Genomic DNA, 26,926 nt, shown 5'->3' with positions numbered 1-26,926 from the left:
GCTAGATGGCCCATTGGTCTGACCCAGTATGGCTTTTTTTTTTTCTCTCCTTTAAGGTCCACAGACAATTGGCTGGTAAAGTCCAGCCTCCCACTCTTGCTAGAAAGATGATGCTGGGATTCCTATAAGGATGCTGTCTGGACATTGCTTTGGAGTCTACCTTGTGTGTCTATTCGTGTTCGATTTGAAACTTTCATGCTCCCAGCAGCTGGAAGGATGAGTTTTCCCTCTGCCTAGCCTTCTGGAGGGCTCTGCTATTCTAACCTTACCCAGCCTCCATTATGAGGTCTTCCTCCTGCCTTCAACAGCCCCCTTGCATCCCTTTGCTGCTGCTCAGATCATTCCCAAGCAACAGCAAAAGAAAACTGACCCAATTCTTGGTGTTCAGACTTCCACAAGGGAAGGAATAGCAACAGTGAAACTGACCAGTCTTGTCAATTTCATGCTGCTGCTGGAAAAAGCTAAAAGCAACCATGAAATTAATGCTGGAGACAGAAAGCTTGTACTTCAGAGTCACAGTGAAAAGGTTTTTTTCAGAGGCATAAGAATACTAGTTCTCTGTTTCAGTAAATTCTACAGAAATTGATGTCTTAAGCATTCCCATTTGCCAGAGCAAGTTTTCTTCTCTGCACTACTCAGAGTCTCTCAATGCCTGTATTAAAAAATGCTACCTCAGTTGCTTATTTCACAAAAAACAAAAGTTCTAATTTCTTCATTATGAAACTGTTTAATTTTTCAAAATAAGAAAGACAAGGTGAAACTTCAGGTAGGTCCACCCTCAATCGTATGCAAGGGTTTAAAGAGCCACCCACTCAACAGAACTGTAGCCACACCCCTCTACTGGCAGGAACCACCACACAGCTAATTTCCTAAATTCTGAAATAGCATTAGTAAAATAAGACCTTGATTTCACAGGAACAAACATTTGTGGTTTGATTATTAAGCAGAGCTTCCTTTTACTTTTAACAATCCAACACACATTGATCTCAATCCCCTGTACCCAGATTGTGCAGCAGAAGTTACAGCTCTCCTCTGGTTAGAGAAACTAATGCTGTGTGTTACTCAATTGGGAACAAAAGTGAGACAAATAATGGGATAAGATTCACTCTAGATAAGCAAAAAGGACACTGATTTAAATGACAATCACCAGAGATAAATGACACTAGTCTGATTGTTAACAGGGCAATACTGCACCCATAAATCTCAAAGCAATTTCACATCTGGGAAAAGTAGTCACTATGAAAATTAACTATGAAAATAAAGTCACAGGACTTTGGTACATTAAAATTCATTTCCAGTTAAGGGTATAAGTATCCTACCATGCTCTTTGGTCCTACTTTTAAGGCTCCTGTTAAGAAAGAATGTCAAATCCAGTTATTGATTTCACAACCTTCAACAGAAGTCAAAACTACAGGCAAGCCTTGGACACATGGAGAATGGGCGAGATGAATCTGGATTAGCAGGGGGTCTTTTTGACGCACTGGATACACAAAGGGGGATCCGTCTCCGATAAGTGACATTGGATCAGATGTTTCATTACAGATAGTATGTTATTACAGCATTCTCCACAAGAGGGAGCTTTGCCATTGGAGTTGCCAGAAAGGATCTTCCCCAGAGTGGGTGCTGGAGGTCATGCCATGTCTGGGAACACCAGACCATACCGTTCAGAGAAGCAGTGTGCATAGCAGGGCAGGGAGAGCAGTTTTATTAGGGATGCCAGATTGCAGAACATACATTAGATGCAGGGCTTAAACTGCTGCAAGGTAAAACAGTAAACAGCAGAGGTCGTTCTATATCTGTTCCGCATCTCCCCCCACCCCAGATCTTCAATACAAGACAATCAAGATAGAGTAACAAAAGGATTTATTCTCATTTTCTTATTGTAGATTGTTTATGTACAGAACCTGTAAAAAAAACCATTAGAGCCTTCTACAAAGAGCAAGCACATAACGCTGCTGGAAATAAAATCACGGGCACTCAAAGCGAACTGACTTCTTTCAGTTCACTTAGACCAGGGAATGAGGCTTTTGAGGGAGTCTCTCTCTCAAGCCCTGTGTTTTTCAGATATCCTTGATGACTTCTTCAAGCTCTTCTTTCGTATACATGTGAAACTTCATTCCGGGCTCCACCGTTGCAAGCTGGAAGGAGAAGAAGAAAGGGTTCAGTATAACTGTTTGCCTGCATACGTGAGTAAGTGACAGCACAGGGCATGAAACAGAGAAACTGCCAGAGATGGAGCAGCTGTTCCTTCTCGGCTGCCTGATCCGCCAGCCCAGCAAGATCGTTCCAGCCTGTAACATGTTCTTTGATTCCCCAAAATAGCTGCCTGCTGCAGAAATAGCTTCTAATTGACTCAATCTCCTCATCGTAGCAGCAGCTCAGGGAAACATCTACTGGGAACGGCTCAGGTTCAGCTGCTTCTCCCTCTGCAGGGACAGACCGGTTAGCACTAATTTTTCAGCAGACACTTGGGGGGGGGGGGGAGGAGGGGGAGGACAAGCTGCAATTCAGCCCAGTCCCATTTCTAATCAGATTCAGGCAAACATCTTTTGACCAACATCTTCAGGAGGCAAGATTAGGGAGCCAGCTGCCCTCTTCTATAACAACCAGGGTTACAAGCCCTGTCCTGTTACACAGGCATTCTAAAAATGAGCCTGTAACAACTCATATCATTAGGGGACAATTTGTTAATACTGAGCTTGAGTATCTTTGGGAAACTGGTAACCAAAGAGGCAATTTGCATCTAAGTCATTACTTCAAATACAGACCTGGTCAGTAGCGAACATCAGTCACTGCCATTTCTCAATCAGTTGTTTAGTGGCTCACATGGAGATAGCAAGAGGGCCAGGGATTCAAGGGGACCTGGGCTGAGAGGGAGTTCACTCTCTTGGAAGTGACCCCAGGAGAACAGGACAGAGGCACATTATCAAGGCAAGGCAGAGCAGGGCATGGATCTCCTGATGCTGTTTGGACCAAAGGAATTCAGTTTCTAGGGCAGACTGCCTGGAACCTTCATGGACCAAGCACCAAAATATTAAGAAGAAATTGGAAAATGAACAACTGAACATTTGAAGAGCCATTTAATGGGGCTGATATGGAAAGACAGCAGTAAAGAATAGAAGCAGTGGCAGCTGACAAGGGGGACTGGGGAGCATCCATGGCTGCTAGTGTGTGTGGCACAGAATCTTCATTCCTTGGACCGCCCTGGGATGTACTGAGTTCTGGAAGTGAGGCAGAAGTCTTCACTCTCTAGGGAATGGGGAGTATGCTGCTGCCATACATCAATGGAAGAGGAAGGACTGGGCACCGAAGTGCAGAACAAAAAGGGCCCAGGCCCTGCATGTCCTGGAGCTTCCATTGGGCCCCACTGGCTCTGCTTTGTGGTCACCCACAGACACCAGCAGGGGAGCAAAGAACATCGAAGATGTAAAAGGTGAAGAGTATAAAAATCAAGAACTTTTAAGGCCAGCATTTTCTAAATGATGAGTCCCAACATGGGACACCTTAACCAGGCCTGGCTTTCAGATGGCGGGCGGTTGGCACTTTCTGAAAGACAGCTCTGTTTAAGAAGTCTCATGTTGGGCACCTAAAAATCACCAACTGCTTTTGATAGTTTTAGCCTAAGATACTGGACCCACTTTGACTGGGTAACCCTTTAAGCACAACTCTACCCATGCCCTCAAACCACCATTCAAAGACACTAGTGAACGACTCAAATTTGTCCAATCTCTAGACCAGTGGTTTGCAACCTATTTACCATTGTGGGCCGCATATCGCTCTCTGTGTGTTATGTGGGCCACAGCCACACAATATATATACTACCTGTATGGCCCTGAGGATGTCACATGGGCCGCAGCTGTGTGCTGACTGGGCCCAGCAGCCCGTGGACCACATGTTGCGAACCACTGCTCTAGATTTTAAAACTTGTCTGTAAGGAAAGAGGTTAAGTAAAGGGAAACAGTCACATTGAAAAAGCAAATTGAGAGACGTTTCAGGTGCTGCACTGGCTCCTGAACCCTGCTGTCAACGTATATTTTTAACTGTTCCTTTACCACATTTTCATGTTGTTTTTCTACACCCCGCTTCTATGTGAAAAAACCCAAACACCGTGATGTCAAATGTAAAAAAAACCCAACCCCAAACCTTAACTCTCTCTTCAGTTTGCCTTCTAGCCTTTCAGATATAGTAACTAAGTCAAACATTCTCAACTAGAAGGGTGATTTCAGTCTACAGTGCCCCTTTAATCCTCAGTACATTATTCTCACACTTAAACCTGATAGTGATTCCTCAGTGCATATAGAGGTATGCTGAGGACAGTTAAGCCCTGTTAAATGAGGACCTGACATAAGTATACTGTACACATTACTCTGCACTGATTTCTTCACACACTGTACTACAAGTCAGTCATCCAGAAGAAAGCTTTACTGACCAAGATACTGGATTTGTAAGATAGTAATAATGAGCAAACATGCTAGTAAATGTGTGGCCCCTTACTGGGCACCCCACTGTAGCCTCATGGCAGCCCTGCAAGTGGTCCCTTGTCTCAGTTTCCCTCTATTCCTCAAATAAACTCAGTACAGCCTTTGGAATACATAAGTAGCCCTTGTTGCAGTTTTAGTTTATTACCAGAAGTCCTGCTACCTACCATAAACCAAGATGCCCCCAGCACAGTCCAAATAGCACATTTGTCCCAACAGTCCAACACCAAGTACAGCTCTGGCTTTTCTCAACATGCCCCATCTCAGTGCCTCTAGCTGGGGATTCTCTCCAACCTTGTTCCTTTTCAGGAATAGTTCCAGCTCTTGCCTGAGACATCAGCAGGCTCACCCATCTGTCCTTCAGCCCTCTCTGGCTTTCCAGCTTCAGCTCTCCAGTTCAGAGGCATCACCCTCTGCCACTCTCAGCCATCAGAACTCTGGCCTGAGGAAGTTTGTAGGGGCCCCACCTCCAACTGCCTTCTTGCCTTCTGCTTTCCCCAACCTGATCTGGCTTCAGGGACATCTCCTCCCTGAGCTCTCGGCCCAGCTCTGCTCTTCCTCTGAGCTCCTTACTCTCAAGCCTCTGGACTCTCTTCCATTCTAAACTGTACCTCAGGATCCTGAGCTCTTGTTTATAACTCCTGGGGCAGCCTCACCCTCATTACACTGAACTAGAGCACACCTGGACTGAAAAAGGATAGCTGAGTCCAATTTCATTTAAGGGGCTTGCTACCCTGTTAAAATGCTCATGACATAGTCCTTGCTAATTGGAACATTTCTGGGGATGGCACAAGATTGTGCTCTGAGTGTGCAAACTCAACCTGGCACTCTCCTCTCCAGGACAGCTCAGTTTATCATCTCAGAAGGGCTCACTAGCAGCATTTAATATTAGACACAAGCAGCACAGCTAGTGTCAGATGCCTGTTGCTAGTAGCTTTTGTTGTTCAAACGGCTGCTAGTATCTAATGTAGTCAAACTTCTCTCCTATTGCTGGTACTGTTCAGGAACAGCGCTTAGGGAAGTTTACTGGACTTCAGAGCATTTATACTGGACCCAAAGTATTTCTGTGCTTTAGTAGGTTGTGCATACAAAAATGTAAAATCACATCATTCTGACCGTCATCTTGCTTCGCTTCCCCACCTCACTTCCATTATAATTTCAGCAACTGATTCTTCACGGACTGCCAGAGCTAAGGCACCTGCAGCTCACAACTCTGAGAAGTCAGGCCCCAGGCATCTCAGGGTGGGCAGTCAAAAACAGAGGCACCCAAAATTAGAGTGTGTGCCTATTACTTTCAGCTTGAAAGTTACCAGCTAGAGACAGCAGCTGTTGAAATCACATCAGTAACTGAAGAAACACAAGAGCAAGTTAGTAGTCAGAATGACATGATTTTAAGGTTCAGTTATCTTGTAAACTGCCAGAAATAGAAACAAATGTTATACACCAGCCTTGCTAAAAAGAAATCTATTCACCTACCCTTTACCAAGAGGAAAACAATTTTTATTTGCCCCCAAAAAAAGCATTAGCATGTCTGAACCAAATTACATCTGGCAAGGCTGCTGCTCATCACTAGGAAGTGGAGGTTAACAGACTCTACATAAGTCATTCCCAGAGATCTGAAGCCTGGGAAACCCATCTCTTTGGTCTTGTTATCTAACAAGGATTTTTGCACTGATACAAGACTAAGAATAGCAAGTCCTGAAGCTGTATAATTTTCATTCCTTGGAAGTGCCAAGAAAGGATGGCAGTGGGAAACCCTAAAAAAATTGCCCAGCTGGCATGACATGTCCACTCTGGCAACTCTTGAGATCTTGTGTTAGTGCTCTCAGCAGGGCCCCCCCTTCAAGGTTTTGGAGAGTAATACAAAGCCTAGCCTAGCCACATTCAGGGAGTGTTGCAGGATTCAGATATTCACTCAGACAAGCATTCTCCAATTAGCAGGGCAGAAGAGCCCAACAACACTTTCCCAAGAGCCCACAGCAAGAGAAAGATTGAGGATTTCATTCTTACTTCAGATATGCCACATGGAGTTATGTGGCAACACAGTGATATTATGCCAATGAGCACATTAGAAATATATAGATGTTGAAACAGACAAGAATCACCACCTCAGGAAGAGATTGAAGGCTTAAGAGTTGCGGATTGGCCCTGTTTTAAAGTCCCCTCATCCCAGTCACTGCTGTTTTGACAAATATCTAAAACCAGCCCTGATTTAGTATCAGGTGAGACACCAAAAGGGGACACACTTGCTGTGCAACCACAGAGACTTGGACCAGGGAAGCATAGAATATAAACAGGATAGACTTTTCTTGTAGTCCAAATGCTGCAAACTCCTACAAACTTATACAAGGAAGAACAGTACAGCAGCACGTACCTCAATGTTAGTTGCATTCAGTTTCTCCTCCATAACTTGCTTTAGGATGACAAGGGATGACTTGATTGCTTCTTTCAGTGTCATTGACTGTTAAATAAAACAAGCCACAAAAGTTAGCCACTCAGTTTCATTGCTTAGCACACCCCTCTAACCAGTCCTCTGAAAAAAGAAAATCACATCCTCCCTAGAAGTCATGTCCTCCCTCTGTCCTGCTCCAAAATATCATGTCAAGATACCATTGGCAGCAAATCAAAATGTCACCAAATTATATGTATTACCAACACTGCAGTAGTGAGGAATGTAGTTCAGGCAAGGTAATAAATTGCTGCGTACATGTTTTAACAATTATGAAAACTTGACCTCCATATTCACAGACATCTTCGTGCTCTAACATGTGAGGCCCCCCCATGAGCCAATGTCCAGAGCCAGTGGTTTATAGCAGGCCTGCACAACTCGTAAAGTGGCGAGGGCCACATTCCTCCAAAGAAAACAGCCGAGGGCCGAAACCTCCCAGCCCCGCAGAAACACCTCGCCCCAGGGCTGTCCAGCCCTGCAGAAACAAACCCTCCTTCCCCAGCACCGCCCCACCAAAACAGCTGTAGGCCAAAAAGGAAGGTTGGGGGTGGGGAGGTGATACTTTATTTTAAATCAACCGGGGGCTCCCAACTGAAGAGGTGGCTGAGAGCCCTCAGGGTCAAATTAAAGGGCTCGGGGCTCCGGCGGCTGGGGGAACCCGGCAGGGTCGGCTCTAGGTTTTTTGCTGCCCCATGTAGTAAGAGGAGGCTCTAAGATATAAACCTTGGTATAAAGGCCCAGTATGAGGCCTGAGGCCTGAACTAAAGTAATGGTCAAGACTTTGCTAACATAAAGCAAAGTTAAGCTGTAAGCCAGAGGTAGGCCCTGCTCACAGAAGCTGGCATGAAAAGGGCTGATGCTGCATAAACATATATTCACCTAGCATAAACACAGCACTAGAACACACTATACTGAAACATTCCATAGATAACAGGAGGACAGGCCGACCCATCCCAATGACAGGGGCAAAAGGGTAAAATGTTGTTTTGATCGAACCAACATGTACAAGGTAGAAGGCGGCACCTTAATACGTAGAGGGGTTGTACCTTGCTACGTAGAGGGGTTGCACCTCAATACGTCAGGTGTGATGTGTAACTTGTTTGTATCTGTGTATAAGAATGCATCCCTGAGGCGGTGTCGTTGTCCGGCCAAAGGGGGAGTGGAAAGTCCCGCCACCGAGCCGGGTCCATTGCCAAGAGGCACTCTCTCGCAGTACGCCCGGTAGACTAAGTAATCTACGGGGACCCTGCACGGGTGTCCGAGGTCGCAATAAACCTAGCCAACATGGCTTTGCATCTTACTGGACTCTGTGGTTATTGGGGGTTCTCGTCGGGTCTGCTGTGTCAGCTATCTGCGCAGAGCTGGGGCAGCAAACAGAGGGAACTCACGCACGCAGCCGAGTGATATCAACAAGGAGAAAGCAGAGCACCATACCGGTACCACTCTGACAACACCCCAAGCAAAATAAAAATTTCGCTGCCCCCCATCCCAGCCCTGGGCTCCCCCCTGTACCTCCCTGCTGCCCCAATCCTGGGCTCTCCCCCCACTGACCCACACACCCTGCCACCCCAGCGCTGGGCTTCCCCCTTTCCTCCCCACCAGTGCCCTCCCCCGCCTGCTGCTGCCCCAGCCCTGGGCTCTCCCCCACCAGTGCCTCTCCCCCCCACACACACCTCCTGCCTCCCCAGCCCTGGGTCACTGGTAACACTCCCAGGGCAGGTCATTCAGCAGGAATTTTGGATGTGCACAAAACACAGACAGGATTGGTTCCCATATGGTTACAGAGCTGCAGTAAAGTGGAACAATTTTCAGCTTGTGTGATTGGAGGATATCTGGATGCATATTATAAGACTGTCCTCCATAAATGAGGAAAAGTTGAGGTGCCTTTATTATTCTTTTGTTCCACTCTTTCTTTCTATGGGGAATTTGCCAGTGCAATATCACTGTCTTCCTTAAACAAACAAAAAGGCAATGGCTGTTGAAAATAGCAATTCCAGTGCTAATAAGCATTTCTTGCTCAATTTTATCCTGCTTTTTCTACAGCAAGTTACAGTGGATCAGTATATTTGATTTGGGAGAAATGAAGTAACAGCTGCCCAAACTGAGCTTGAGCACTCCTGAATTTTGAGGTGTTCAAATCTGGGAGGCAGGTGCTGGGGTGGGGTTTGCCTGTGGGCTCCACGGGGGAGCATGGCAGCAATGTGTCTGGAGCTGCATGGAGCCAGACACGCTGGTCTGAGTGGCACGGTAAGGGGGCTAGGGTTTGGAGAAGGGGTAGGGAGTTCCAGGGGGCAGTCAAGGGACAGGGAGCAGGGGTGGTTGGATGGGGCAGAGGTTCAGGGGGGCAGTCAGGGGACAGGCAGCAGTTAGATAGGCATGGGAGTCCCAGGGGTTTATCAGGGGACAGGTAGGGGGTGGGGTCCTAGGGGAAAGTTGGGGGGGTCTCAGGAGGGGGCAGTTGGGGACAAGGAGAAGGGAGGCTTAGATAGGGGCTGGGGTTCCAAGGGGCAGTTGGAGCAGGGGTCTTGGGAGGGAGCAATCGGGGGACAAGAAGCAGCAGCATTTAGATAGGGGGTGGGATCCTGGGGGGCAGTTGGGGCACAGGCAAACAGCGGCTGCATGCCGGGATTCAAATGGCTCTGGGCTGCCCGCAGCCGCGGGGAGCCCTGATCCCTTTAAATCCCTGCTGCGGTTGGGAATCTCTGCGGGCAGCCCAGAGCCCTCTGACTCCCGCCCGCAGCTGGGATTTAAAGGGCTCTGGGCTCCCTGCCGCTGCGGGCAACCCAGAGCCTTTTGATTCCTGGCCGCGGCCGGGATTCAAAGGGCTCTGGGCTGCCCGCAGAGCACCGTGTGCGGGGGATTTAGAATCCCCTCGGGGGCCGCACAGTGACGCTCCGCGGGCCGCATGTTGTGCGGGCCTGGTTTATAGGATACCCAAGAATGGATGACTAGCTGCTATCAGTTGTTGGCTGCATGTGTGTTGTAATGTACTGGCTCTGACCAGATCAATCAAGGTCTGCTGTATGGGTTAAAGTCCCAAGAAGATCACAGACTCGGATCAGTAGCAAAGGTGTTCGGCCAGGTTTATTGTTTATGAAAAACGGTCCTAGCACCTGGTAAACTCTATGGCAGTGTTTCTCAAATGCTGCCACCAATGGATTTTTTTTCAGCCACAACAGCCTTCAAAAGGGGGGGGAAGCAATGGCCTCTACCTGCAGCATCCAGCCGTTGCTCCTGAATAGCTGTTACCAAAAGCAGCGAGATGCGCTGCCTTGGTGTTTGTGCTGGTGCCGCCAGAAGGGATCTGTGCCCTCCTCAGGGACTTTGGACAGCGCCTCTGGAGGCACATGGGGCTGGTGTGCGTGGCATCGGAGGTGGCTGCAGTGTTCGGTTGCTGGGGCACTCCCCTGGACAGCTACCCCGCTCCTGCCTGGGCAAGGCAAAGGGAGCCTGGGACTCTGCAAATGGCTGGTGAGTTCCCAACCCCCTTGCCTGAAGCAGGCTCTCGCTGAAGGGTTGTAGGAGACAGGGACAGAGAACCTGGTTTGTCAGAGCGGCCACCAGCAAGAGTTGGTGGCCACACTCTGAGGCCACCAAAATATTTGTTATGAGAGCCCCTGTTCTATGGGGACACTTAACACGTGTATACCCATTACAATGGGCGCAGCTCAGTGAGCACGCATGACCTTCTGCTCCCCACTAGTCCAGACAGACACACCCCCTCGGCAATCCCTCTTTTATACACCGAAACAAACAAGTTACATATTGCCTCTCTGATATGGTTAGTTACCACCCTTTAACTTGTACCTGTTGGTTCGATCAAAACATCTCTATCCATCACGCTGTCATCCTGACCTTATCCTTAGGAGGGGTTAGCGTGTCCCTGTATCATCTTTGGGGAGTGTGTTTATACCATACCTTAGCATTGGGGTGTTCTGGTATTACCCTTCAGGATTTAGCCCCCGTACCTAGTTTCCCCACTCATGAAGTAGGGGTAATACCTACTTCCCAGGGCACTGCAAACATCAGCTAGCTAATCAGCAGGTGTAATTCTGAACTCATTCCATTACCTTGTGATAAACCTCTTGCAGGGAGCTCTGTGCACCTTCCGAGGCAGATCCAATTGCTTTGGCATCGCACTGCACAAATGTCCCAGAAGGGTCCATGTGAAACCTGCCAGGAATACAGGTAAGAGTGTCTTATGCCATTGCATTGCAAGGGGTTTCCCCAGAAGATTCACAATAATGAAACAGCAGCAAAGAATCCTGTGGCACCTTATAGACTAACAGACGTTTTGCAGCATGAGCTTTCGTGGGTGAATACCCACTTCATCGGATGCAAGTTCGCTGCAGAGCCCAATTTACAGCTGGAAGCTAAGGACTCATCTGGTGAAATTTAGAGAGTGGCAGCTTGCCTGGGTACATGAGGCTCAGGGTACATATGTGGCTAAAGCCAGCATCATCCTGTATGGCAGATTTGAGGGGTTGCTGAGACAAGACACACCAGCAGCAGGTAACTCCTGCTGGCATTTGGAGGGCAAGATGAAATTCAGACCAAGATTCCAAAGGGGCTGAAAGGTCAAGAAAATGCCCTGAAGCAAATGCCAAACCCAACAGACAACCAGGGTATCCAAACTAGAATTAGAGTTGCACCCCTTTCTGTCACTATCATTTGCAACCCTAGCGGAAGCATTTCACATGAACAGGATTTTTTGTTATTCTGTTAGGGACTGAGGCCATGGTTACCCAGAAAGACAGACCTTCAGCTAGAGATTCTTCTGACTGAGCTGTTCCTCCTACTGCATTCATGGAGCTTCCACCCCCCACCACTCCAGGAAGGTCTGGATCTTGGGAGCACATTGAGTTTCTGGTTACAAGCGCTCCCACCCCCTCCCTAAGGAATGGTATAGCAGGCTCCAGATATTATTTTACGAGTGGTTCTGCTAGTTCTCTGGGGAAGGGTAAGAAAGATCTCCCCTTCTCACTTTATTCTCAACTTAAATAAGACTTAAAATCAGGATTTACTGCAAGGATATTCTGTTCAACACTGAACAGGCAACCACTGCAGCTTGTTGTATCCCCAGACACATACTGAGATAAGCTCAAGATGTTGATTTCTATGCAATTCCCTATTTCTTGTCTAATAAGACTATCTTGTGGTGCTCCAGGTAGAAGCCCCACCTCTTCCCAAGAAGAGCATGAATCAGCGAGAGAGTTGAACTTACAGTTGGGGTCCTTTTTCATCGACTCCTCCAAACAACAGTGCTACACCAAATGGACGAGACTGTAACAAAACCACAGGAGGGTTGAGAGAGACCAGGACTGTTAAGGCAGAGGAAATCCAACGGTTTTACACTCAGAAAGTGTCCTGTGCCAGCACCTACTCACCATAGCACCAGGATCAGCATCCTCCTCTCCAAACTGCAGGGCTAGGTTGGATACGGCCTGCGTCACACTCTCTACTGTCATGATTTCATTGTATGTAAACCAGTGATTCTAGGAGAAGATAATACAAGGGCTTGAACTACCCATCCCTTTCCAAAAGCCATTTCTTGCACGTGATCCTCAACAGGACACATGCACAAGCCAATGCTCTGATGGAATAAAAGGGTCTCAAAGATAACGAGCCTGCCATGTAGCCTTGTGAGGGTGCTCTTCACTGCCATGCGGAAGACTCATAAGAACGGCCGTACTGGATCAGACCAAAGGCCCATCTAGCCCAGTATCCTGTCTTCCGACAGTGGCCAATGCCAGGTGCCCCAGAGGGAATGAACAGAACAGGTAATCACCAAGTGATCCATCCCCTCTCACCCATTCCCAGCTTCTGGACTCCAGTTCCATTTCCTAACCTGGCAGGGGCTTGGAGCATTACGAGGGCAGTACGTTCAATTACCATATGGAGATAATGCAAGGAAGTGCTCAGAAGTGACATCCCAAGCTAAAGGACATGTGTCTGTGACATGGGCCTCTCAGAAGAAGGGCATCTTCATGGCCTGGTTTGGGATGGGAAAAACCCAGTAATTTGGAAATACCAATTCACAAGGGCTTCTTTCAGAAGTAGTGGATTGGTCCCTTTACTAGTTTGCTGCTCCCTTAGGGAAGCCTGAGACCCTGGGCCACTAACAGGGTGATTGCAAAGCCAGGGCATCTTAGAACTACACTCAGCTGAAAGGAGAGAAGGGTTCATGTTACTCCAAAAGAAGGGGAGGAGCAGTGCTGATGTGCCTTTATCCACCCATACCAGCTGTGAGTCCCCCAGGCAAAGCCCCTCTACAAGAGAATTTAATGCAGTTCCTTCTTCATACCAAGCTCTCACTACTAAAAAGACCAAAACAAACAACAAATGAGAGCAAGAGAGTCAGTTCTGCCAAACACCTGTGAAATTTCAGCTGCTGGGCTTGACTCCAAGTTTCTCCTCCTACTCAGCATTGTTTGCCTTTGCTACCCAGGTCTGCAAGTACCGGGACCATCCAATTGGCCACAAAAATAATCTGTTCTCAGAATCAGGTCACTGTTTTGGGGAGGGGGAATAACAACAGAGGAAGCTTTACCTGTGTCTCCACTCTTGCTTTATCAATTAAAGTCTTTGCATCAGCTATTAGTCCGCTCATGGCACAGCCTGAAACAAAGGGGAGAAATTGTGACAAATAACTTAATAAATGAAGTTATCTACCACTTTTGTCTCCCAAATCCTCAAAGCACTATACTAGTGACATAAGTACTCCTTCACCCACCGGGCCAAACGTGCCTGCTGTGCAACAGCATTCAGTAACACTGTACAACAGTTTAGGTCAGAAAGTGAAGAACACTGGATGCAAATAGAATTGCCAGACAGGTGAGGTTCTACTACTCAGCTAGATGGCTAAAGCTATGGCTCATCAGGGCAAAAAAACCACCACTGCAGTGAATTGACAAAGGAACCGAATCTGGAACCTTGGAAGAGAATCCAAGACACTAGCCAAACCAGCTGGAAAGAATAAAGTTAACCTCCCCTGAAAACAGGGCTGGCTGCTTCTCTATTAGCTGGCACTGGCACAGTAAGAGGTCTGAGAAAGCAATCAGGCTCCACAGGGTGCCACTCACCAGCTTCCTGAACACAGGTGGCATAATGTAAGAGTGAATTAATTAGTGGCTGGGTAGCACAAAGCAGCCAGAATTCAGGCTGGGGACCTACAACACATGTGAGAGTGAAGGGTTGGAGTGGGAGGACCCGTGGGGCTATTGACCAAAAATCTAAGTACTGGAAGAGTCACCTTTCTGCTTGACAGTATTTGGTATACACACAAGTATCAGAGGGGCAGCCGTGTTAGTCTGGATCTGTAAAAAGCGACAAAGAGTCCTGTGGTACCTTATAGACTAACAGAAATATTGGAGCATGAGCTTTCATGGGTGAATACCCACTTCGTCAGATGCATGTCGCTGATATACACACACAATACCACCAAGTTGCACATTTGTAGCTGTGTAGTGAGGTGGCTGCCCCACTCCTGAAGAACAGGGGTTAAAAGCAGCCCCAGAGAGGGCTGCAGCTGTGAAAGGCTGGGCTGACTGGGGAAGGAGCCACCGCTGGGGCCACGCCCCAATCAGGCTACAGTTGGCCCTATAAAAGGGCTGTGAGCCAGGCGCGCAGAGAGTTTCTCTCTAGCTGTAGAGAGAAGGACCTGGCTACCTGGGAGCTGAGCGGGATACCTAGAGTGGAGCAGGGCTGGGGGAAGTCCAGAGGAGCTGCGGAGCTCCAGCCTGAAAACCTTCCAGGCTGCAAGCCTTGCTAAAGGCCAGGAAAGGTACTGGGGCTACAGAAGTGTAGCCTGGGAATAGGTAGAGGCAGCTGGTTGAACCCCTCCTTTCCAATGATGGGTGGTTTATAGACTGCAGTCTGCCCCAGTGAGCAGGGGCTAGATGGTGAATGGCAGTAGCCACTGAGGCAAGGTGGGGATAGAGGGTTGGGGGGGTTCCCTGGGTAGGGAGACCCAGACTGTGGGTTACTGCTGGGGGCAGAACCCTGACGTAGAGGGGCACCAGGGTCCAGGAGGGACACGGGCCAGCAGCAGGCGAGCGGCAGGCAAGGCGCTCTGGGCTGGAAGAGCTAATTCTCAGGACGACCAGCAGGAGGCACCACATCAGTGAAGCTTCGCCTTGCTATAAGCTGGCTGAAATAAGAGGCTATAAATAAATAGATTTGTTCAACCTGTAATACCACATGGCTGCTGGTAGCTGTGGAAAGGGCTGTATCATAAGAAAGCAGAGGAGAAAGTTTCTTTTCTGGGAATCTAGCCTGTCTCTTCACAAGCAGCACAGCCCACCCCAATTCTCATCACTTACAAGACTAGTGCTTAGGAGAGCTCTAATTTTTTAAGCTGACATATTTGGCAATCAGTCTTCCTTGGGCCCCCTGCAGACGCAGTAAGCTGCCTTGAGCACAGAGGAACAGGCTAACATTAGTGGTCCAATCAGTGAGCTCCCAGCACAGACACTGGCCTGGGATCAAACCTTTACATTGCAATAATTCCGTGCCCTCCCAGATCTAAATTTGGGGATGAGCTTTCATTAGGGAGGTCAAACAGGAGGAGCATTTCAGCTGCTGCTTCCTGCTCCTGCAACTATGTCCTGCTGGCCTGGAGCCTGGAAAACCAGTACCCAGTATTTGCTGGGAGTTGCTTGTTTGTTCCCACCCAAGAAAGCCACGTGAGGGCCTGAGAGCTGACTTCAGAAGCCATGTTTCAAGACAAGTCTCTCATGAAACTCTTCTGGAGGAGAGGCTTTCATTACACGTCAGGGCTGGAAGGATGCAACAGGCCTTACCATGAGAAGGAACAAACCTGCATTACTCTTACCTATATGAGAATCTATTTCTACGATTTTCTCAATACTGCTGGGTTCCATAAGCGAGGAGGTGATTCTCTTCTCCACTGCCAGGCAAACACCTTCTGATGTCTGAATCCCAATGGCTGTGGAGCCAAGCTAAGAACACACACACAGTTACCACCATCACACATAGTCTACAACATTAGATACCAAAGTGTAGGCACCCTAGTAATTACACAAAATGAGGATGCTCATCTTGACCTACATCATTTGTAATATCTCTACCCCCCAGAATGATGCCATTACTGTACTACAACATCAGTAGCAGAAAAAGATTCTGCATATTCTAATGCAGGGGTTCTAAACTGTGGGTCAGGACCCCAAAGTGGGTTGCGACCTCGTTTTAATGGGATTGCCAGGGCTGGCGTTATACTTGCTGGGGCCAAAGCCCGAGGGATTCAGTCCTGGGCAGCAGGGCTCAGGCTTCGCCTTCAGACCTGAGCAACTGAGCTCAGAGTACAGACCCCCTGCCCGGGGAGGGGCTTGGCCTTTGCTTTGCTCCTCACCCTCAGCTGGGGCGGCGGGGCTCAGGTTTCGGTCCCCCCTCCTGGGGTTGTGTAGTAATTTTTGTAGTCAGAAGGGAGTCATGGTGCTATGAAGTTTGAGAACCGCTGCACTAAGGTACCTACAATTATGTACCTTCACAACAAATACAGGATAATGCACAGTGAGAGCTAAACTAAGTGGTCAGAATTTGATCTGGGAACCAGAGGAAGTTAAACTGCTCAGGATGTGCAGTTTGAAAGTTCATTGAGACCCAGAAACCTTCTTGCAGATTAGTAATTAATCTCTTCCCCGAGCTATACCGTAATCTCTCAGATTTTTTTTTTTATTTTACAGATTAAAAAGAGCCTTGTGAATTTTCTTTTGCAGAACAAAATTAAAGTCAGATGCATTGATTTCCATGGAGGCCTTAAAACAGGATATAACTAATATTTTCAGAATAATTTTATTAGTTTAGTCACTTTTATTCTTTCCTTTGCTGTGAAATCCCCTACCGTCTCAGAATTTACTTAGTGTACAAGTGAGAGATACTTTGCACTCACACCACATACCGCTTTTCATGCCTTAATTACTGCATCCTCAACTCCCCTCTGAGATAATTAAGTATTACACTCCTCTTAGAGACAGGGAAATGATGAATAATGAAGTGAGGTGACCAACAAAGGCCACACAGGGCACCAAAACTAGGATTAAATACTTTGCTATCAGTTGCCTGTTCATAACTTTAAGAGCTTGCCTACACAAGGAAGTTTACTTGTATAATTATATCAGTAAATTTCCCCATGTAGACAAGCCTTAAATCATGCCACTGTCAAATGCAACATCCAGATTTAGGGAATTCTTGTGTGCATCATCTTCACCTACATGTTTCTCAATGACTGAACCACCTGGATCCCTTATTAAGTATATATCTTGCCTGAACCATATTCAAAGCTTTGACTGTAATTATGAAACAAAATATTATTGTTTGAGGTACTGCAAAGACTGCATTACCAACTGCCCCAATTTATTCCCTGTAAAATGAAGGACCCCCCTGTACTCCCGATACATGGAATAATGTACCAAGCATCTTTAAGGCAATATTTGAGCAGCATAAATTTAATTCATTTCCAGACTTATTGGTGGAACTGACAATAAAGACAAGCAAGTTTATCCTATGGATTAGATTTCAGCTTTATTATATGTATTTTCTGAGCAACACGCTGACTACTAGGATGCATGTAAGAGTTCTTGCTTCCAAAAACTCGAAAATGAATAGCTGCACCTTGCCTGCTCCTTGTGGCCAAAGTGTTTGAGTGGGCAATAGTAACACAGAAGATATTCATCTGTAGGGACCCTTAACACTAATTCCTAAATAGAGGCCATCGAGAAACCTATAAAAAAAGATTTCTTTCCTCAATGCCATTTACACTAAAACCCTCTGCATCAAATTTGGGGAGAAACTGTTGGTTTCTTTACATATTAGAAAAAATACACCTCCATCTCTCAATTCATTTAAAACATATCTTGTGCATGTGCAATGAGACAACTGCATCACTTGCAACAGAAAGAACATTCCCAACCATTATAAACAGGCACTGCCAAACTTCACAAACCCCCGATTTCTTTGGCAATTAGCCAAAAAAATAAAGGTCACCTAGTTAACACAGAATAGTGTAGTTATAAAATGGTAATCTTTGAGAGAGGCGGTATGTGGAAACTACACATCCCAGAATGCAATGCTCCATTAGCCCAAGAAGGTTCAGGGCATCAAGTGAATATTTTTAATTGAAGCTATAGGGGGGCATTTAAGGAGCTAGAATGTAATTACTCACATTAGAATTTGGTTTGTATGTTGGCGTAACGCCAACTCTCAAAAATGCCATGGGATCTTTAATAATCTCAAGTTAGAACTGGGGGGTCCCAGTCACAACATTTGGCAGTATGTTGGCATTCAGTAGTTTCCCCAAACTTTTGCTGACTGTGTAGTTTTGGGGAAGAGGTCTTTCCCATTCCCCCACTCCAGGCTGTGGCGTTCCTAAGTGATAACTAACATTCAATTCAATTGATTATACAATAGATTTTGCTTATTAGCAACATCTTGGTTCCCAGTAAAAATTGCTGCTGTCCAGAAGTTGCCAATAAGCAGAAGGCAGGTTTGCAGGGCTGCAGCCAGGGAACAAGCACTAGGACAGCCTGAGACCCTGGTGCCAGGACAGGACACAGCCAGGAAAGTGCAGGGAGAGGTATTGTGCAGCCTTGTTGGGCCTCAGCACCTACACTCTCTATGGAAAGCCCCAGCATCTGGGCTGAAGTCTCCTTCTCTATCACTGCCCAGCCCACAGCCTCCCCTCCCAGCCCATAGTGCCAGGGACATGGATGGCAGTTCCTGGTCACAGGCAGGTTTGTGGAGCTGCAGCCAGAGAAGGAAGCACTGGGGCGTGCCGAGAGACGTACTGTGCAGCCTCAAGCGCTTCCTTTCCTTGCTATAGCCCTGCAAACCTGCCTGCAGCTGAGGTCTTTCCTCCAGAAAAAGTTGTTAATAAGTGGCAAGCCTGTTGCCAGTACCCGAAGCCCATGAACATCAATGGAACGGGATTGGCTCTCAACTGCAAGATGTCATCAGGATTGCTATTAACCAGCATCACTGTATGAACATAAGCGCTCCACCAGGTGTGTGTACACAAAAAGGGAACAATAAATAATGATAGGGCACTGGTTCAGTCCTCGCTTCAAATGAAGAGTGTCAACTACTGAAATGAACAACGGGACTTTTCTTAAGAGCTCTCCCATCCTTAGTGACTAAACCCAATCACAATTAGAAGCATTTGGGCTACAGATTGCAATGTATCAACAATGGCTGAGGTTTGCAATACCTTGATAGCCTCAATTGCATATTCCACCTGGAACAACCGCCCCTCTGGAGAAAAGGTATTCACACCCCTGCAATGAAGAAAACAAAATCAGAGCTAGAGAAAAGGCCAAAAACTTAAGGACAAACATCAGAGAAAATAGTTCCTGTTTCAACTCCACAGAGGGACCTAATGGCACTAAGTCAAGTCAGCTGGTAATGCAGAAAGAGTGCATTAAAGTCAATGGCTGGATAAGTTTATAGAGGTACATTCCTCATCCAGCAGCATGCCACCTGTATATTCAGAAAGCGAACACCAACATGGCAGATATTGACTAGAGCAGGTGTAGGCAACCTATGGCACACGTGCCGAAGGCGGCACGCGAGCTGATTTTCAGTGGCACTCACACTGCCTGGGTCCTGGCCACTGGTCCAGGGGGCTCTGCATTTTAATTTAATTTTAAATGAAGCTTCTTAAACATTTTAAAAACCTTATTTACTTTACATACAACAATAATTTAGTTATATATTACAGACTTATAGAAAGAGACCTAAAATGTTAAATTGTATTACTGGCATGCAAAATCTTAAATTAGAGTGAATACATGAAGACTCGGCACAGCACTTCTGAAAGGTTGCCGACCCCTGGACTAGAGGGATGTAGATCCACAAGTTTTAAAAAGAGGAAGAAGTGAAAAAGCAGCAGGGACTGGACAAAGAAGCAGAAGATGCCCTAGAATTCCAGTGAGTCCAATTATAAATGTAGGAAGTAATGCTTCAAGGGACCTTCCACAAGCAAATGCTAGAATGGCCACTGGACTCTAAAAAGTATATGCTCCTATTGGCTCAGGAAAGCTATTACCTTGCTTATATTCAGCAAGAGTTTTTCCCACCTACATAGCTACTGCCTCTTGCGGAGGCAGGAGTTAACAACCCGACAGGAGAGCTCTCTCCCGTTGGCTTAGAGCAGCGGTTTTCAAACTTTTTTCCTCATGACCCAGTTGAAGAAAATTGTTGATGCTCGTAACCCAACATAATTATAACTTTTGACTAGAGTTTTCATAAAATCATAATATTGCAAAACATTCCAGGTTAACCCACTTTACATAACCGACACTAGCCTTAGTAAGCCCATGGTAAGGAGTGTGGGAGGTGGCCCAGGGAAGGGCAGAGGGTGGCATGAGGGGGTGAGGGCTCTGTCTGGGGGTGAGGGCTCTAGGGTGGAGCTGGAGATGAGGGGTTCAGGGTGCTGGAGGGGGCTCAGGGCTGGGGCAGAGGGTTGGGATGTGGGGGGGTAAGGGCACTAGCTGGAGATGCGGGCTCTGGGGTGGGGCCAGGGATGAGAAGCTTGGGGTGCAGCAAGCAGGCTGCCCCAGGGCTGGGGCCAGAGGACTCCCCCCAGCCCCGAGGGAAAGGCCCCTCTCTCCCTCTGCATGGAGCTCCGGGGGAAGGGCCCCTCTCTCCTGCCACAACAGCAAGCTCCGGAGGGCCAGGGGAGATGCCTGCAGCAGCCCTGCAAGCCCCACCTTGCTCCCCTCCCCAGTTCCCACCCACCTCCTTCCTTTCTCCTCTCCAGGTTCCTTTAGAGCTGCTGCGCAGCAACAATCGTTATAATTTGAATCAGCAAGGTGACCCAGGGCCTGATCTGTACTTTGAAAAACACTGGCTTAGAGTGTCTCCACCACAAGCGCAGCATCGGTGCAGCTGCACCACTGTAAGTGCTGTAGTGCAGATGTAGCCTACGTGAATCCAATGCCACCACCAAATGCCTCACTAACATCCAGAAATCTGTGGGGACTCTGGGAGATTTCTTAACACGTGACTTCTGCCTCACCTTGGAAGACAGTATCATTTTAAATATAACTGTATGAAACTTCATACTTGGTACAGCACAGTGCCCCACCTGACTGGTCCAGATGCTGATACCCAGGGCACAGACAGCCACTGGCATATGCCAGGAACTCATTCCATGCCACCACCCACAAAAAATCTTGGACTACTCTAGCAATACTGCATATAGCCCTTCTTCATAAAAGAGACTTAATTGGTATTTTGGGTTGGGCAGTTAGAAATAGGAGCAACACCACACTAAAGAAATGAACCTATTGGTGGAAAGGGATGAAGGGAATATCTATTTAAACCTTTGTGGGGGAGTGGGAAGGAGAACGAAGTGCCATATTGATATGTGGAAGGGGGTGGGGGGAGAGAGAAGAGACACTCCTGCAAAGAGTGGAAGGAATCCAAGCAGCCTTGTCCCACCAACTACCCAAAATCTAGAGCTAGAAGGGCTGTGTGCCTGTACTATCTTGTTCTGGATCCACAATTTGCAGGCAAACTTACGTTAGGAATTGCTGTTGAATGAGCCCCCCAGCTGCTCCCATGAAGATGATCATCATGCAAGGGATGGGCAAAATAGATGCTGGTTCCCATCCCCAAAAGAGATATTATAGAGGGTAGAACAATCAAGCTGCTGACAACTGAAGAGACTTCAGATGGGAAGAAACAGCTCGATGGGACACCAAGACAACTCGCAACAGCAGCAACAAGCTACATTTTGAGGTTACTCTCTTCCTAATTACCCCCACCACGCTGCCAGTCCGAAGTAGCCTTGCAGCACATAAAGCTATTTTCCCCACAGTATTTTAATCATATAGAAATGTGAGATGTATATAGTATTGTTACAGTACATCAAAGAAGTTGTAAATATCTTCCTGCTAACTCTCTTTCAGGGTCACTCAGATTTTTATTTTTAATTGCTGCAACAGAATTCTGGATTATACCCTACCATGCAAAAGGATCTACCCTGAGGCCTCAAATCTGCAATGAGTTCCATATGGAGAGACTCTTGCACCTGCACAGGGCTCCGTGGGTGGATCACTGCACACAAACAAAGCCTCAGTGACTTCAGTGAGGCTCAGCCCACACAAGTCTCCTTGCAGGATCAGGATCTTATACATCTGAATTATACACACACACACACAAAACCATAAAAAGGTAGAAGCATTAGCTGCAACTTAGCCATTTATCAAAGTTAATTAACTTTGCATTTTTCTCAGCAATAAACCTCAAATCAATGAAAAACTGTCTCACCATGATTTCTATATTCCTGTGTTGTTTTTGTACCCAGTGACTTTGCTGTCATATCAATATATATTGCAATCATTTTGGAATACAATTGCAAGTTTGTATTAGGATTTGTAACTGTATGAGGAACAATTAGCTATTTTTTTTAATTGAAAAGTTGTTATTTGAACAATTCCAAATACATTCAAAGTGCAAGGGTGCATGTGCAAATTCACATTTGTCAGATCGCCACAAAACGCTTAGCTCATGATTACATGGTCACCTAAACTTTCTGAGAGTAGTTTTTATTTATTTGCTTTGATGGCAGTTTTATAACCATGCAAAACATAGCGTTCAGTCCAACTAAAAATGAAACCAAAAGCCTGAAAACTCGGAGTCACTCTGTGACTAACCCAGCCTGCTTCTTAGGCCCTGCCTACACTATAGTTTGAGTTGCAAGCCAGACAGTAGGAGGCCTAACATGAGTAGGCCTCATCTACTCAGGTCAGGGAAACTATATTAACACTTGCTAACCACCACCATATTTAAAGCAGATTGAGCCATGGCATAGACAGGGCCCAAGTGTTCAAGAACAGCAGTGAAACTACAATACAAAAGGCACAATATGTTGAATTAGGGACAAGGCTCCAACTACTCTACAACTACCTCTCTCCAATATGTCTAACAAATTTATTTGTTAGTCTCTAAGGTGCCACAAGTACTCCTGTTCTTTTTGCAGATACAGACTAACACGGCTGCTACTCTGAAACCCATCCAATGTGTCTCTTTCTTGTAACGAAGTCTACGGCCACCTGTAATTGTAGTGTGGACAGAGCCAAAATGACCTTGCTAACTTGGACTCCAATTGGTTACTGCTGCTTTACATCAGACTTTTAGCCATACTGCAGCACTTTTGGTATTTAATCTCAAGAGACTTCAGGGAGAGTTGGGTGCCATGAGTGGAAAAGGAAGATACTGTAGTGGGATAATCTGAGGGTGTTCCTTTGACTTTAGTGCTTTAACATGGCTTGTGTAGTCATGACATAGCACTGAGAGAGAGCTCTCCCAGCACTCTAAAAAAAAGCCACCCCGACGAGGGGAGTAGCTCCCAGCGCTGGTGCACTGGCTACAATGGCACTTTACAGCGCTGAAACTTGCAGCGCTCGGCGGAGGGGGCTGTACAGTGCCAGTATAAACAAACCCCAAGTTTCCTACTTCAGACACATTAAGGCTGGGTGGCTAAAGCATTCCCCAGGGACTCCAAATGTGGGCCCCCACCAGAGGTGTAGTCTACAGACCATTCCAGAGTGAGGATGTAGTGGGGTCTGTACTCCCCCACTAAGGGGGGCCAGTTCAGGGCCAAGGTGAAGGTAATGGGAACACCCGAGGGGAATCACTGGAGGCCTCGTTCTCATCCCCACTGACAGCACCAGGGAAGAGGCCCAAGGACAGGGTCTGGAAGCGGGGATTTCCCCACCAAGAGACAGTTGGGAAGCTGGGGGCGGAAGGAGAAAAGGGAATTGGGAGGCTCATGGGGGCAGATTTCCCCAGGCAGAGGGGCGGGCGCTGGGGGGCTCAGCGGGAGAGGCTGCGCAGGGGTCTCGGAGGCTGGGCCGCCCCCGGCGTGACCCAGCCCCAGGCCCAGCCGGGCTCCATGACGAGGCAGATCCTGGGCCTGGACCGAGGCCCGCGCCGGGGCGGGCCCGCCCTCACTCACCTGTCGTATTCGGAGCGGGTGAGGAACATGGCGGCGACGCGCGCGGGGCTGAAGGCCGGTGCGTGCGGGGCAGGGAAACGCCGAGTCCGGATCCAAGTCTCACGCCAGGCCCGATACCTGCGGCGAGCGGCCCTGTCAGCAACCGGCTCCGTACTGCGCCTGCGCGGACCCGCCCCTCTCGCTACCCAATTGGTGAAACACCCTAATACGTCACCGTACCATCGCCAATAGGCGTCCGAGGCGGGATCCAGTCTTGCCTCTTTGCTATTGGTCAAAAGCTACCTTGCCAAGCCTTGATTGGCTGCTGGTTGCCAGTGTCTAACGTGTATGGGGATCCCGCCCCCCTCTTCAATTCTTCCGATGGGGGAAGAACCCAGATGGTAATGAGGGGGGTGGGGCAGCAGGTGTGAGGGGCGGGCCGGCACAGGTCGCGCGGGGGAGGCTGAGCCCAGCAGGGAGAAAGAGGCGGGATGTGGGAGGAGTGGGCCTAGCAGTGGGGAGCTGGGGCCGGGGCCGGTACAGGTGCAGTAGAAGGGGCCGAGGCCAGCAGGTCCTGAGTTCTGTTGCTCCTGCTCCCAGTGGGGCACCAGGTCCAGAGTAACCAGACCAGGGTGGCAGTAACCTTTGTCCCCACCACTCACTACTGGGCACAACTGGTGAGTTCATGACAAGTCTCACAGTGGTTGTGGTATTTTGCTAGAGCCCCACCTGCAGAGATCAGGAGATTGCACAAGACTCTCAGCTTTCATATTAAAAAAAGACACCCCCCCTTTGTTGCAGCAAAAATTTTCAAATCACAAAGTGAATGCACCCTAGCAACTCTAGAAGCAGAAGGCAACAAAAATACTCCAAAATGTATTACTTTTTACAATATTTTTAAAAATATGATTTTTACATATTGTACAGAATAAATAATGAAGTACAAATCACAAATTCTGAATTACCAGCGCTGCTGGTAAACCACCTTCAGACCTCTGTAAATCTCAGACTTGCTGTTTTGCAAACACTCAGTAAACATAGGTTTAATGGTTTAGAGACTGATTGATTGAAAACTGAAATCCACTTGTGAATCATCTTCTTCTGAATGTACATATAAGTCCCCTATGAGATGTTAACTCATGGCTGGGGCCCTATCAAATTCATGATCCATTTTGGTCACTTTCACAGTCATAGGATTTTAAAAATCATATATTTCACTGTTTCAAATATTTAAATCTGAAATTTCACAGTATTGTAATGGGGGGGGTCTCAACCCAAAAAAGGGTCATGGGGGGATTGCAAGGCTATTGTAGGGGGGTTGAGGTATTGCCACCCTTATTTCTGCACTGCTGCCTTCAGAGCTGGCTGGCCAGAGGATGGCAGCTGGCCAGGCACCCAGCTCTGAAGGCAGCACTGCCGCCAGCAGCAGCGCAGAAGTGAGGGTGGCATGGTAGGGTGTGGGGGTCATCACTTTTGGAGGGGACAGAGCCAGCCTTATAGGTGGGTGATGTGGGTGACTACCCAAGGCCCTATGGTCAACTGGGTGCCATGGTTCCCCCCTTCCTCTATAGCCAGTCCAAGGCCCCTTTAACTCCTGAGAGCTGGATCCAGAGCTGGGGAGGGACAGGGCTGGGGCACCCCAGCTGGGGGCTCCTACCATGTGCTAGGCTCCAGCCAGGGTCAGCTCCAGGGGTTTTGCCACCCCAAGCAGCCAAAAAAAAAAATTGCCACGATCGCGATCTGTGGCAATTCAGCGGGAGGTCCTTCACTCCGAGCGGAAGCAAGGGACCCTCCACCGAATTGCTGCCGAATACCTGGATGTGCCGCCCCAAGCACCTGCTTGCTAAGCTGGTGCCTGGAGCCAGCCCTGGCTCCAGCTGCTAGTCCTGGTGGGCTGCTGCTGGCAGTGGTGCTGCCTTCAGAGCTGGGCTCCCAGCAGGGCCAGCTCCAGTGTTTTTGAGGGACCTGCCGCCGAATTGCTGCTGAAGAGCCGGATGTGCCGCCCTTCTCTGTTGGCTACCCCAAGCGCCTGCTTGCTGCACTGGTGCCTAGAGCCAGACCTGGCTCCCAGCCAATAGCTGCGGAGCTTCCTGCAACTGGGGTAGGTTCCCAGAGGTGGGTCTGACCAATCCCTGGGAGAAGCCCGTGCATGGTAAGAGGAAGTCCCAGCCCAGCTAGGGAGGGCTGGAGCCTGATGCATGGTAGGAGCCCCCAGCTGGGCACCCCCATCTCTGCCCCTCCCACGCTCTGAGCTCCCAGCCAGCAGCCACCGCTCTCCAGCTGCCCAGATCTGAAGGCAGCGCTGCTACCACCAGCAGCACAGAAGTAAGGGTGCCATTGTATAGTATTGCCACTCTTACTTCTGCGCTGCTGCTTGCAGTCATGCTGCCTTCAGAGCTCTGGAGCTTCCTGCAGCTGGGGAAGGTTCCTGGAGGTGAGTCTGACCCAGCCCCGGGAGCAGCCCATGCAAGGGAAGAGGAAGTCCTGTCTGTCCCCAGCCTGTCCAGGACTAGCAGTTGAAACTCAGTGCACAGTAGGAGCCCCAATCCAGCCCCTCCCCTACAATAGCCAGATTTCATGGGGTAGATCAGATTTCATGGTCCATGATGGGTTTTTCATGGTCATGAATTTGATAGGGCCCTACTTATGGTTTGTGTTATACCAGGGCCCTCCAGCACAACTAAGTCAGCATCTTCTCTTATTTTCAAAGGGTCTTAGTCCATGATCTTTAATGCTAGACATAAAATCCCCCTTCCCCTTTAAGTCTGGACTATCCTGAGTTCTCTTCTCCTTTTACTTCAGATTATTTTTGTATGTGGTACTGTGGACCTAAGTTCCCTCTAAGCTGCGTGGCCACGCGGCTGCACAGCAGCCTATTAAGAGCTGTGCAGGTGCTCAGGGCTGTGGTGGGAGAGATGCCCCTCCCGCAGTTCCAGCCCTGCCACGGCAGGGAGTGATGCCCCTCCCCCGGCCCTAAACCAGCCCGGACAGTACCAGGTTTATAATGGCAGCAGGCCCACGCTCAGCAGGGGTCCTGGTGGC

At 48.1% G+C, this 26,926-nt stretch overlaps 1 protein-coding gene across 1 annotated transcript; it reads right to left on the bottom strand.

Annotated features, from left to right (window-relative positions):
- Positions 1–1,846: 1,846 nt before the first annotated feature.
- On the bottom strand, positions 1,847–24,113 carry PSMA5 (proteasome 20S subunit alpha 5). Its single transcript, XM_045016439.1, has 9 exons — positions 23,906–24,113; positions 19,151–19,217; positions 15,761–15,887; positions 13,478–13,545; positions 12,315–12,422; positions 12,152–12,210; positions 10,998–11,100; positions 6,853–6,939; positions 1,847–2,138 (listed from the first exon to the last, which is right to left on the bottom strand). The coding sequence occupies exons 1-9, from the start codon at positions 23,932–23,934 to the stop codon at positions 2,061–2,063; spliced, it is 726 nt and encodes a 241-aa protein (XP_044872374.1). The 5' UTR covers positions 23,935–24,113; the 3' UTR covers positions 1,847–2,060.
- Positions 24,114–26,926: the final 2,813 nt, after the last annotated feature.

The sequence above is a fragment of the Mauremys mutica genome, chromosome 4 (genome assembly GCF_020497125.1).
Source record: "Mauremys mutica isolate MM-2020 ecotype Southern chromosome 4, ASM2049712v1, whole genome shotgun sequence".
Taxonomy (NCBI): Eukaryota; Metazoa; Chordata; order Testudines; family Geoemydidae; genus Mauremys; species Mauremys mutica.
The sequence above is the reverse complement of the archived record's forward strand: the minus strand, read 5'-3'. Positions and strand labels throughout refer to the sequence as shown.

What these genes read in the sequence shown, in the direction of transcription:
- PSMA5 (XM_045016439.1), bottom strand. Translation starts at nt 23,934, where the DNA reads ATGTTCCTCACCCGCTCCGAATACGACAG. An exon ending in AAGCAAGAGTGGAGACACAG is followed by an intron (nt 12,423 to 13,477) that starts GTAAAGCTTCCT and finishes ATCTTCTCCTAG; the next exon opens with AATCACTGGTTTACATACAA. An exon ending in GATGAAAAAGGACCCCAACT is followed by an intron (nt 11,101 to 12,151) that starts GTAAGTTCAACT and finishes TATTCCTGGCAG; the next exon opens with GTTTCACATGGACCCTTCTG.